General features: G+C 46.4%; 1 protein-coding gene across 19 annotated transcripts in view; it reads right to left on the reverse strand.

Annotated features, from left to right (window-relative positions):
- MICAL3 (microtubule associated monooxygenase, calponin and LIM domain containing 3) overlaps positions 1 to 12630 on the reverse strand; it is a 2299897-nt gene that overhangs the window by 1316081 nt on the left and 971186 nt on the right. For all 19 annotated transcript variants that reach the window (XM_069628665.1, XM_069628668.1, XM_069628663.1 and 16 more), the window contains one exon: positions 8266 to 8462. In XM_069628665.1, coding sequence (XP_069484766.1) covers positions 8266 to 8462 — 197 coding nt within the window. The remainder of the gene's footprint in view (positions 1 to 8265; positions 8463 to 12630) is intronic.

Consider the following 12630-nt stretch of genomic DNA (forward strand, 5'->3'; position numbering starts at 1 on the left):
TTCATCGATCCTCCCCAAAGCTTCCCCGTGGTGTCGTTGTATCGCCCCCTTCCATGCTGCAGTCCCCCCCCACCCCCAACTGTATAGATCCCTCCACCATTCTTCCACCCCAGGGCCTCTACACTATTTTCATGTCATAGCTATCCTGTGCTTGGCCAGGATGCACGCCAAGTCCTTTAATCTAGTGACATGCTTCCTGGCCTCTCGGACGTGTAAAACAACCCAGCAAACATGCACCTGGAGAAGACGTATCCAATGTCACCCAGCTTTCTGTAACCTGTTCCCCACCTCGTGCCAATAGAGCCCAACCACTGGACATGCCCAAAACATATGAAGCATACCTGCATCCATCGCATTGCACCTGGGGCAGCCCTGTGGTGTTGCCCCCATGAGCTGCAGCTTCGCAGTTTGTGACACGGTCTTGTGGTATCCCAGTATCATCGCCCATTTTTCTTCTGTGAAGGTCACCCCTAGACCCCCTTCCCACTTTCCCTTAATCTCCAGAGGGGAGGCAGGCCTTTTAGACAATAGGTTGTATATTTACGATATAGTATGCCCCCCTCCGCTATATCGTATAGGATATCCACCAGGGGCGTTGCTAGGGGGGGGCTAAGGGGGCTATAGCCCCTGATCTTTTGGTTGTAGCCCCGGATAGAATCTCAGGAGCTACAGCCAAAAGACTAGCTAGCCCCCAGTCCCAACCGTTCCGATATCAGCTTAGCCCCGGGTCTTTTCCAGACCTAGCAACTTCCCTGATATCCACTATCGAGTGTCTCCCCACGAGTCCGCCATATGTGGGCCATCTAAGCGTAACCTTTCTCTTAAGTGTGCTAGGCAGCAGATATTGGCCTAAGTGTATCACCGTCTGCCTTGCCAGCTCTGATAAGGGAATGAAACTAGCGTCCTGCAACAGATCGCCTACGGTAGCTACTCTGTTGGTTTCCAAGTACGTGCGTAAACCCATTCTCGCCTGGGGCGAGGTGGACACTATCGAGACCAGAGGGATCTGTGCCGATACCAGGTCCATCAACCCCATCCCTGCTAAAGCCCTGTCCCAAATGTTCACCCCTAGGGACACCAGGTGTGGCCAAGGGTCCTCACGTTTCCTGAGCCACAATATCTCCTTTAGGTAATGACGCCTCCCAGTGTATGGCAACATCAGCGCATCCAGAGTTGGGTCCTCCGCCAGCCAATCTACTATAAATTGCAACTGTCCTGCTATGTAATTGTTATGCAGAAACCTGTGCAGTTCCCTTAGGGACCACTGCAAAAGATTTAAGACTACAGGTGTTGGCAGTAAACCCACTTGGTAGCAGTCTGTACCACCCAGATTTACCTGGTAGCTGTGGTTGAGCAGTCAGACTTCCCTCAAGAAGAGTTAGGCAGTATGCAAAGTATACTCAATAGGCACTCATATACAATAATACAAGCAAACACTGACCAGAGCTTTGGTATCAAAGTATATAATTATTTATTTAAAAACACACAGTTGAAACACTCCAGCACTCTTGTTGTAAAATCTTCTAAACACAGTTACTATTGTAATACATACACCCCTTTTTCCCTATCAGATAAATCACAGTAAAACACCACTTATTTTCATACAGAGGTGAGCGCTTAACCTTATTGCACTCCAATAAGTTTGTGAGAAAGGGAGGGAAAAAGACAGAATATGAAGAGGTACACCACTCTACGATTCAGGAACACTATTAGCAAGACAGAGAGCAAAAAGTCACTGGTGAGCCAAAGTCCAAAGGCTGGGCCCCCTCTTAGAGAGAGCAGAGCACAAATGCGCCCAAGATCACACAGTTACACTAGGCTTAGAAAGTCTTACAGAGGGTTCAAAAAGAGTTTAGAGAGGCGTTAAGACAGTTTAACCAGGGTGTCCCAGACTAACCTAGGTTCAAAAGCTGGGGGCTAAATCTACCCCGTACAGTCGGTAGCAAGGGAAGCCAGGCGGGACACGGTACCTTAAGTGGGAAGGATCCTCCAGCGGTGGCAGTTGTTCCTGGTAGTGGGTGCAAGTTGCGTCGTCGTCCAGGGGAAGAGAAGATCTCGACTTGGAGGAAAGATGAAGGTTGTTGCACTACCAGGGAAGAAACCAGCCGCAGAGTTTTCTGGTTAAAGGTGGTACCTTTGTTTCGCGGTCGTGGTAAAACGTGGTATCCCGGTTGCCGGGGTGCTTGGCACAGGCAAGGCGGCCACGAGGTCGTTGGGAAAGCGAAAAGATGGTGAAACTGGTTATCCCCACCAGTCAAAGGAAGAAGACTCTCCGGCGGGAGATCTCCTCTGTCGTTGGGAAAAGTGGTGAGACAGTCCAGCAGGGCTCCACCAGTGGTGGTGTCGTGGCAGGTCAGCTCAGCTTCTCCCTCGTTTGATTCTTAGGTCCTGTGGCGACTTCTGAAGTTCCAGTCCCCAAAGCCCTGCTTTTATGCAGCAAACCCCCATTCACTCAGCCTAGCTGTCACTCAAACATGCTAAGTGGTGAGCCGGCCGGCTCACCACTTGGGCCAATCAGGATGGAGTGCGACTTGAGTTGCCTAGGCAACTCAGTCCAGGGTGCCTAAATCCCCCTCCACCCCTCCTAAGTACCCCAGACAGAGTGGCACCACTTTGGAGGGCTTCTGTGGAGAAGCCCGCCAAAAAGTGGAACAAAGGGCTCGACTTGGGTTGGAGTCACAGAAGAGAACAAACGCCATTTTAGAATCAAGTTTTGGCAAAAAATACCAACCGGAGAATTAATATAAATTAAATAAACTGGCGGTATGTTCGAGGCTACCGTAAATAATTAAATAAAGATAGTAGCCTAAAACAATGGGAAATCCCATAGGAAAAATATTCGCGGTTGAATATAAAAAGTAGTATCCACTGCCACCAGCCAAAACTCAATCAGGGGGGACGGAGACGTGCCCCCTCGACTAACAGACCCTGGGGCAATCAAATTGCCCCAGCCAGTACGTCCACAATATGATGGTTTGTACTGGTTCTGTTCAGAATTTAAGACTAGTAAAGTCAATGGTGACTTGACATGCCCTGGGAGACAGTAGTCAGTCCCAGGGTATGGAGTCTATACTGGGGGGTCACTATGACACCCCTGTGTCACTGCACTGAGGGTGCTGTGTAACATCACAAAAACACATGAAACCCTATGGAGTAAAAGACCCCATAGCCCATTAAACACTTCTAGATTCAAAGCAACACATTCAAATCATGTCCAAGAGTGAGGGTAAAAGAGTCTCACTCTTGGCAAGAGAAAAAAATAAACCCCAAAAATCCAGCAAAGCTGCCGGGGGACTCACTAGGTTAGGAAATTCAGCCTAAACAGAGAATTCTCCCTAACAGTAATATAATTCAAAGTGTAGGATCCTAATGCCTCCTTCTGCATGCGGTCTGTACCGTGACGATAATGCTTTTCTACTCCTCCCATTTTGCCACAAGAACCTTCTACAGATAGCTATGCCCTTTTTTAAGAGCTTGGAGGGTGTGTCAAACGGGACAGTCACAAAAAAGTGTAACACTCTGGGCAATACCACAATTTTCAGCAAGGCTGATCTCCCCATCATTGAAAGGGGCAGTTTAGTCCAGAAATTCATAGAGCTTTTGATGCCCTCTAGGGCCTGCAGTGTGTTGTGTATATGCTCCTCTGCCGGGGTGTGATGCACATGAATTCCTAAATAACAAAACTTGTGCATTTCCCACTGCAGGGCCAGTACGGTGCACTATCTTACGCAGCCTGGCTATCGTGAACAATGCGGATTTGTCCACGCTAATTGTGCTCCCAGACAGTTTCGCGAACAGCACCATGGCCTCTAGTAGCAGCTTCAGATTATCTTCTGGATGTATAATAGAGTATCATCCGCGTTTAAGGATATCAAATGTCTGGCCCCATCTATCTTGATGCCTGCCTCCTCAAATTCCGTCCTAAGAGCAATCGGCTCCATAGCAAGGACATACAGCAACAGTGACAGCGGGCAGCCCTGCCTCGTGCCTTTTTCTAATTCCCATGCCTCTGAGATGAATCTACCTGTTTTGACTCTAGCCACTTGTCTGGTGTACACTAACTGGACCCACTTAATGTATGCCTGCCCAAAACCAAATCTGCGCAGAGTTGCATTAAGCCAGTCCCATCGCACTGAATCAAACGCTTTCACTGTGTCCAGCGTGGCTATGGCGCACAGCGTTTCCCAGGATGCTGTCCTATCTATTACATGGTGTAGTCTCCTCAAGTTCCAAGCCATGCTGCAGCCTGGGACATATCCCGTTTGGTCCGATTGCACTAACTTTATCACTTTTTTCAGTCAGTCTGCTAGTATGCACTTAAGTATCTTATTGTCCTGATTGAGCATTGATAGGGGCCTGAAAGAGCTACATTCCGTCAGGGTTTTATGAGGCTTAAGTAGGGTTACAATAATAGATTCTCTCAGGCTAAGTGGAAGAACTCCCGCCTCGTAGGCATCATTGAAGGCACCAAGCAAATTGGGGGCCAATTCTTGAGTATATTCTTTATAAAATTCGCTAGCGAGACCATCCGAACCTGGCGTCTTCCCAGTCGGCAAACCCGCAATTAAGTTTTGTATGTCTTGCAAAGTAAGGGGTGCTTCTAAGCCATCCCTATCCTCCTGGGTCAAGCCTGGGAGCTCAATCTCTTCCAAAGCCTCCACAAGGTGGGTGCCAGACACTGGGGGTCCCTTCTGGTACAGTAAATGATAAAAAATCTCAGACCGCATCATTAACTCCCTTTTTAGTGTAGCATAAGTCCCCTTGTCCTACATTTATTGAATGTATAGGGCCCAGCCATCCTTCCTTCTTGTACAACCATGCTAACAATCGGTGCAGCTTATCCCCTTCTGTGAGCTGCCTCTCCGTGTATTAAGCAAAGCTGTTTGCCCAACCTCTCCCAGCAATCCATACATTTCTGTCTTCGTTCCCTAGCCCTTGCATCACTAGCTGCATGCGATTCCTGGAAATGTTCAAATTTTCTCAAGCTATCCTCAAAACACTGGCACTGGACACACTGCCCAAATAGTGCAAAACATATTCACCAATGCCCTTTTTTATGCAATCATGAAATGGGTGGGGGTCTCTTAACGCTTTGCTTCTGAGCCTCCACGTGGGTATCGAGGCAGTAGGGGGCACATATTGCCACTGTAGGGTAAGTGGGGCATGATCCGACAAAACTGTGCCCTTATACTGAACATGTGTGATATGGTGTGTCAATTCTTTTCCAACAAAGAAATAATCCATCCTTGTGTGCACTGTGTGTGGCGCTGAAAAGTGCTATTAGTGTCTAGCCTCTGGGTGAAGACACCTCCAGGCATCTTCTAGAGCGAAAGAATACAGAAGTGCCTTTAATGTCCTGCCAGGAGGAGCTGGTTTGGTATACTTGGTGTCTGATCTATCCAGGATTGGGTTGAGCGTGCAGTTAAAGTCTCCACCCCCCCCCCTCCCCATAACATGTTACTCTTCGGTAAGAGCCCAGCCCCGAATATAGGGTCTTGTAAAATTTAGCTGCACTGTGATTTGGGGCATACGTATTGACCAGGCAGATGTCCACTTGTTCCAGGAGGCCTTACACTAGCACCATCCTGCCCTCCTTGTCAGTTTTGCTGTGTATAACCTTAAAGGGAACCAAGGGCGCTATCCATATCAAGACGCTGCGTGCATAGGCAGAATACGAGGAACCAAATACCTGCCACCTCTACTTGTCAGCCAACAGTGCTTGCTTTTCAGCCCTAAATTGCGTTTCCTGTAATAAGGCAATGTCCACTTTGCTTCTCTTAAGATATGCAAATACCCTTTTCTCTTCACATACGCATTCAACCCACTCACATTCCAGGTAAATACATTCATAGTTCCTGCCATCTGTTTTTAGTCCTTTCTGACCAACCCTTTCACGCCAACCCCACCATTATCATCCCCACCCAGTGATATAACCCGAAACGCTGTGCTGCTCATCTCCCTTCTCAAACATGCAGGCAACCCTCTCCCTTTTTGAACTTCCCAAACTTCCCCAACTAATAACCGCCCAGCTTGGTTACCCTGCTCAGGCGTGTCAGTTTCTCGCATTCGCCCCAAGCTGTCCTGCCTAGGGTTGGTGCACACCAAGTGGGCACAAAAACAAGTGCCCTCAAAAAATAGAACACAGTGTAGCCGGCACCGCCATCGAGCTCAGTCTTTTCTTCCTATTGCAAAGCCTTGATTGCTAACAAACCCCGCCACATCGAACCACCAGTTGCAAGCATCTAGGACCACTTCACAGGGACACCGCTCAAAACAAAAAAAGCCCTTCAGTCCCCACGTGATAAATTAAGTGCCTTTCCACTGGCACCCATAGCTGCATAAGTCGCTCCACTCAGCAGCTTCTAGTTACCTCTAGCTTCGAGTTGGGCTCTCTTTGCGCTTCTCTCGATTGCCTTCCCTTTGTGCTTCCCATGGATGCATCTTCTCTGTCCATCCATGCCGGCACTTCCTCCGGGTGGTTGTGAATAATCTTAAACCGTGCTGGATATATCACCATGTATTTCAGTCCAGCCATGCAGAGCCTAGCCTTAGCTGCTGAGAATTGTGCCCTGCTCTTCTGTACTTGGAATGTATAATCAGGGTAGACCTCCAGGTCTGCAGAGGCCCTCTTCAACTCGTCTGTTTGCCTGGAGTAGGCCAATATTTTCCCACTATCTTTATAATTCGAGACTAACAATATTTTGTCCCGGAGGGGCCCCAGCGGGGGACCGCCGAGCTAGCGCTCGATGCGCTCTCTCAATTGTGAAACCCTGTGTGAGGCTCCCAGGCCCAAACTCCTGAAGCAGCATGTTCTCTATATAGGTCTGGTCCGAGCCTTCTTAACCTTCAGGCAGGCCTACTATGCGAATGTTTTCTCCAGGGCCGTCCCTCGGCCTCTTCAACTTTACCTTCCAGCAGGCTCACCTTTTGCTGCAGCACATGATTCTCTGCATGAGTGTCCCGGAGTGCACCTGAATTCTCCTTCACCTGTGTTTCCAGTGTAGTTGTGCTCTCTACTAAGCTCTGCGCATCCTGGCGCAACAATCCAACATTACAATCCAAAATCCTGCTGTTCCATCGCAATCTGTGTCCCCAGCAAGTTCTTTAAACCCGCTATGGCTAATATCACTTGGTTATGCAGCTCCTTGGCCCTCCCTTCTTTTTCCTGCGTTGGTTCCATGCTCTCTCCAGGCGCCAGTTGTCTGGACCTGGCAAAGCTATCCAAGTTAGGTTGTTTCCCCTTGGTTTGAGGCAATTTAGGAGGCATTCAGCCAGTCTACTTCCTTTGCCCTTGGCCACAGGCGATACTTTCGCAACAAGGGGTTTTCGTTCAGGTATTGCTCCCGGCGCAGCACCCATGAGCACATATGCCGTTGTGTGTAGTTCCCACTCAGCCATTTACACACTTTGGTTCCTCTTGTACAGTTTCCGCACGTGGAGGCCAAATAGTTGCTGTAGAAGGGAACTCTAAGAGGGTGTGTTGCATTCCCACAGACCTTCCATACACAAATACAGTTTTCAGTCCTTCATAATGTGGGAGAAAGTGCCCAATGGTAGTTTAATGAATGGCATTAGAGTACTGTACTATTAACGAATTGAGAGAAAATGACTATGCCACGTACTAGAGCACCCACATAAATCCCCTTCATTTTGAAATCAGTACTTCACTATTTAATGTTGATCATGCCTCAATCTTTACATGATATAGGGTTACTTACTGTACTATACCATCCATATACCTGCGCTGCTGCAGCATACTACAAAGTTGTCAGTATGCTTTTTCAAATATACCACTCTACAGTGGGAATCACAATGTCTGAAAGCTATCCTTTGCCAGCTAAATCTAACTTTATGGGTGCATTTGTGCACTTCAATCTGTGTGCATCCCCATCGCTTCCTCTTGTAGCTGTGTCCATTTTCTTCTACTCAACTCAAAATGACACCATGCTTTGGCCTCTAACGCAGGCCCTTGTTCAATGTTTCCAAAAATTGACTCTCCAACGTGAAGCATACTTTCCTTTGTCCAGCTTGACTATGACCATGTAAACGTCCAAGCAAAGTTTGACCCTTTTCCTGCCACAGGAATTCAAACACTGGACCATCTAGGAATGTATTCTACAACTGAATGAAGTTCACCAACATGCATCAAGCATACATATATTAATACAAAGTACACAAACTGTGCCAGACCTCACACTTGCTTGGTCCAACAAAATACACAAACTCACAGCAGAATGCATATTGCTATATATGTCCCAAGCTTACCGCCAGTAGTCACAGAATCCTTGAACATTTCATAGAACTGGGTCAGGTACATCACCATGGAAAGTTTGTCTGGTTCCCCAACAGATGCCATCTCCTTGCCCGTCATAATGGGGGAGATTCCAAACTCCTTTTCAGCAATGTCAAACGCCAACTGGTTATTCTTCTCCACACATCGCTCATCCAATGACTCAAACTCACTGTTCCCAGGAAAAATAAATGGAGGGAAAAAGGTAAGTGTGTAAATAAGTGCAGAAATTAGAACCAAGTCAAGAAGGAACCATATGGATGCTAAAACAAAAACATTCCCCTAATATGTTGAACAAAGCCAAAGTGTCCATTTAGAACAAACATATTGGGCGTTTCTGATGGACTCCCAACATCACCCAAGACGTGCAATAAAACATAGGGCTTCTGCCCCCCCACACCCCACCCCGCAAGCTCACCCTTCAAACCACCATGCTTACCTTAGAAATTCGAACCCCCCTCCCCCCTCGCAAGCTCACCCTTCAAACCACCATGCTTACCTTAGAAATTCGAACCCACCCCCCCCCTCCCACCCCGCAAGCTGACCCTTCAAACCACCATGCTTACCTTAGAAATTCCAAGCAGTGTTCAGGGACATGTAATATTAGTACACATAGTAAAAAGGCTTTATTACATCAAAGTGAAGAGACTTCTTTCTATTAGATGTATTACTCATGTTATTGCTCTGCAAGCACTAATTTACAGACTGGTTTGGAATTACTGGCCAAGTAGAGCCCCAGCACTTACTGCAAGTTTAGTTATAAAATGTGAAATGCAATAAACAAATGCGAAAACGATTGGTTTTGCCATTGGTTGTTTCCTAAGGTTGGCTTTCTTATTAAAGTGCTGGAGTGCTAACAGTTGATGAGATCGTGGCAACATCGCTTAAACACAGGCGTGCAGCAAGGGTTAATTTCATTACCTCTTGATTTCCTCTCCAGACGCTCAGAAGTCCTACTGTTCCTGAGCAGACCTGGGGCAAACTATCCCACTTCTGTCATCACATTGATTGTTTTTTTTATTGCAGATGGGTGCATGGAGCTTCAAGGACACTTGCATGGATAACGGGCTCAGGAGCCCAGCAATCCAGGGGCTTGTCCGCCCTTCTATTGTGGTTCACTGTTCCTGGTTATGGAGCGCCACATATGTGACAATGGTCTCAGTTTTACTTATGTTCATTTTCTTTATGCACAACAGAGCACGGTTGCACTGGAGGGCTAGCTGACGCTTTAAGGTTGTTTTGTTAAAAAACTGCTTTTGCTTGGGAGCAGCAGTGAACCTTGTATGCAAGTCCCATTAGAATCTCAGGTTTTAGTAGGCTGTCTTATTTAAGTGCATGCATTGGGCTGCACCATTGTAGTTGTCAGAGGAGCGATAAGTCCCTTGGCCTGTTCTCAGTAGAAGTCTACTGTCCCCCTGCTGGGACACTAGAAAGGGAGCAATAAACCTTCCTTAGGATGACTAGTGTCTTTATGTCATTTCTCCTCTCTCCCCCACTCAACCAACGTATTCAGGAGCAGAGGCGCAGTTTCCCATGGGGCTCAAATTATTGGTACTCAGACCTTGTAAAAGCTAGTTGCTCATCCCCTAACACTTCCTCTTCAAACTGAAAAATTATTCTAGCTGATGTGCATGTTCGTCGCCACTCCCCTCAATCTCGTTCCTTGGCAATCTGGTATGGTCACGTGTGACTTTGAGGAAATCTTTTACATCATTATGGCATAAAATAATTCTCCACTCAATCCCACTAACCAAACAAGTAGATAAGGATTTGCTACTCATCACTAAGCAGGCAAATGAACCCACCAAAGACACACTGGATGATGTGATGCTTTTTATCTTTTCACCAAAGCTAGTATTGAGGTACAATCATGAGTCTCCAACCTGTAGGTGCTAATCAAAATGTTTCAAACTGCTTCAAGCTTCAAAACCCAGTTAAGTGACACTTTGAAGGGCTAATGCATCCAGTTCTGTGACATTAGGTGCCACACTTCCTTAGGACCTTAGTAAAGATCTGCCAGGTCTGGCTTGCAGAGCCTTTGTCTTCCGCATATCCGCAACCAGCTTCCTGTGAGGTCTCCTTTCTTGTTGCAGTAACTTTAATGGACCAAATTCAGGTGGACAGCACACAAGGCCAGACTGAACTTGGCAAGTTTGAATCCAACAGCAAGGCAGACTTAACAGTTTATCCTTCAGAGGCCAATAGAGTAGCATAAAATGGGGTAATAACACCTATTATTACAGTGCTTAAAGAGAAATTCATCATGAAGCACTATGACAAACACATGATTCTATTCATCATTGAGATACAAGCTCTCTGTTCAAATTAGCCATTTACAGTCTTTCCCAAGGGACTAAATTATTCCGATGATGCAGCCATCTATACCCATGGTACTTCTACCCATTGACAATAAAATGACTTGTCTGTATTTTCTCATTCTTCTTTTAGCTGCTGAATAGGTCCTACGCGGTCTGTTATTCGCGTGAACTCATTGCTGGAGGCTCTGAGCGACAATCGTTTAAGGAACCTGCCCATCAACTTTGTTCTATTCCTTGGGAGTTTCCCAGCCCTTTAGGGCCCTTTAGGGTCAGCATAGCAGTAGGGTGAGTGGATAAAGTAGTTTAAGTTCCACCCTTATTGGTAATGCCATTCTACCCTAGACGACCACCAAACTGTATTGCGGATCTACCACTTATCAAGCTAAAATCTTTGGAGCCACTGTCTGCGGTGGCAGCAAAGAGGTGACGCGTGCAGGAACTTGAAAGATGCAGATGTCAGGAGCAGAGCTGGGCACAGAAATTATTTGCAGCTCACTTAGATAATTTACCAGATTGACCAACATTTTGTCACTCGGTGCCTACAGTCTATAATGCTGAAACAAAGTTATCCTCCCCCCTACGCAAATCCAGCCACAAAGGAAAAATCCAAGGACTTTAGATTCTCATTTGCACAAACCGGTTATTGCGCTGTAAAATCAGATTGTCCAAGCTGAAGAGGAATATTGAAAGAACTCTCACCACTTGGCACTGGATCCATGGTAGCAGTGATGCAGGACAGCAGGAGGCCTAATCAGTCAGCCTGCCCCACAGAATTGTAATGTAACCTTGTGCAGAAAGGCTGAAAGGTCCTGCAGAAGCCCTTTTATTCATTTGGAGAGCAGAAATACTTGCCTCGCTCCCCCCTCTAGCAGCATTGCGAGCGGGTTGCTCTTGATGGCCAGAGGGAGGAGGAGCTAACAAGAACCACGTGATTGCATCACGTGACGACGCCGGCCCTTTCAAAAGCGCCGCTTTGTCACTCTCGCGGCATAAGCCATGGTGGAAGAAGGGCTGGTGCCGTTTGGCTGTGCGGCTGCCGGATGCCAGTAAGCACTTTAATTTTACTGCAAACATTGATAGATGACTGATTAAGCACTTTAATTTGGTTGAAGGCTCATATATACCCAATAGACATCAGCTACTTGACTTGCGGTGTGGTCAGAAACTGCAGAATTGCAGACTAATGTAACCTTCGTTGATAACACTTCCTCCAGTGGCTAGCTGGGGTTGAGGGGCGGTGCTTACTCCCTGCTGGTTGTGGTTTTGTTGTCTGTATTTCAATCAAGATCTTAAGATGCCTAGCATTAAGATGAAACACAAAGGTATTATTTTTTATTTTATTGACTTTAGTTTGAGAGAGAAAGAAAGAAAGAAAGAAAGAAAGAAAGAAAGAAAGAAAGAAAGAAAGAAAGAAAGAAAGAAAGAAAGAAAGAAAGAAAGAAAGAAAGAAAGAAAGAAAGAAAGAAAGAAAGAAAGAAAGAAAGAAAGAAAGAAAGAAAGAAAGAAAGAAAGAAAGAAAGAAAGAAAGAAAGAAAGAAAGAAAGAAAGAAAGACGTAAAATGAAACCGCTTTCACACATCTCCTCTTTGGTGCCACAGACGGTCTTTGTCCACTTCCGTCATCAATGGAGTCACAATCGTCTGTTTCTTGAGTCTCGTTTCCCCTTTTCTTTAGCCTGAACCTCGCATTTATATTTGTGACCTCACAGACAAATTTCAATCAGCTCCGCTGAATGTGGGAGGATAATATCGACGAAGTTGATGATTGCACAGGTTAAGTTGGTATTTATCCCCAATATTGCATAACTCCACCATTCAGCCATGTTTCCATTCTTTGGAGCAAAGCGCGCCAAGTGCAATGAACGCTGGTTTGCGATGTTAGAGCATTCAGTTATCAAGTGTTTTATTGATTCGGTCTGACAAACGACAGATGTCGCTCTTTGTTGCTGGGTCATTTCTTTTCATCAGAATCTCACGTGTATGGTAAAGGTTAAGTCGTAGTCTCAGGAACTGATTTCTATGA

This window comes from Ambystoma mexicanum, chromosome 12, assembly GCF_040938575.1.
Source record: "Ambystoma mexicanum isolate Mex_15411 chromosome 12, UKY_AmexF1_1, whole genome shotgun sequence".
NCBI lineage: Eukaryota > Metazoa > Chordata > Amphibia > Caudata > Ambystomatidae > Ambystoma > Ambystoma mexicanum.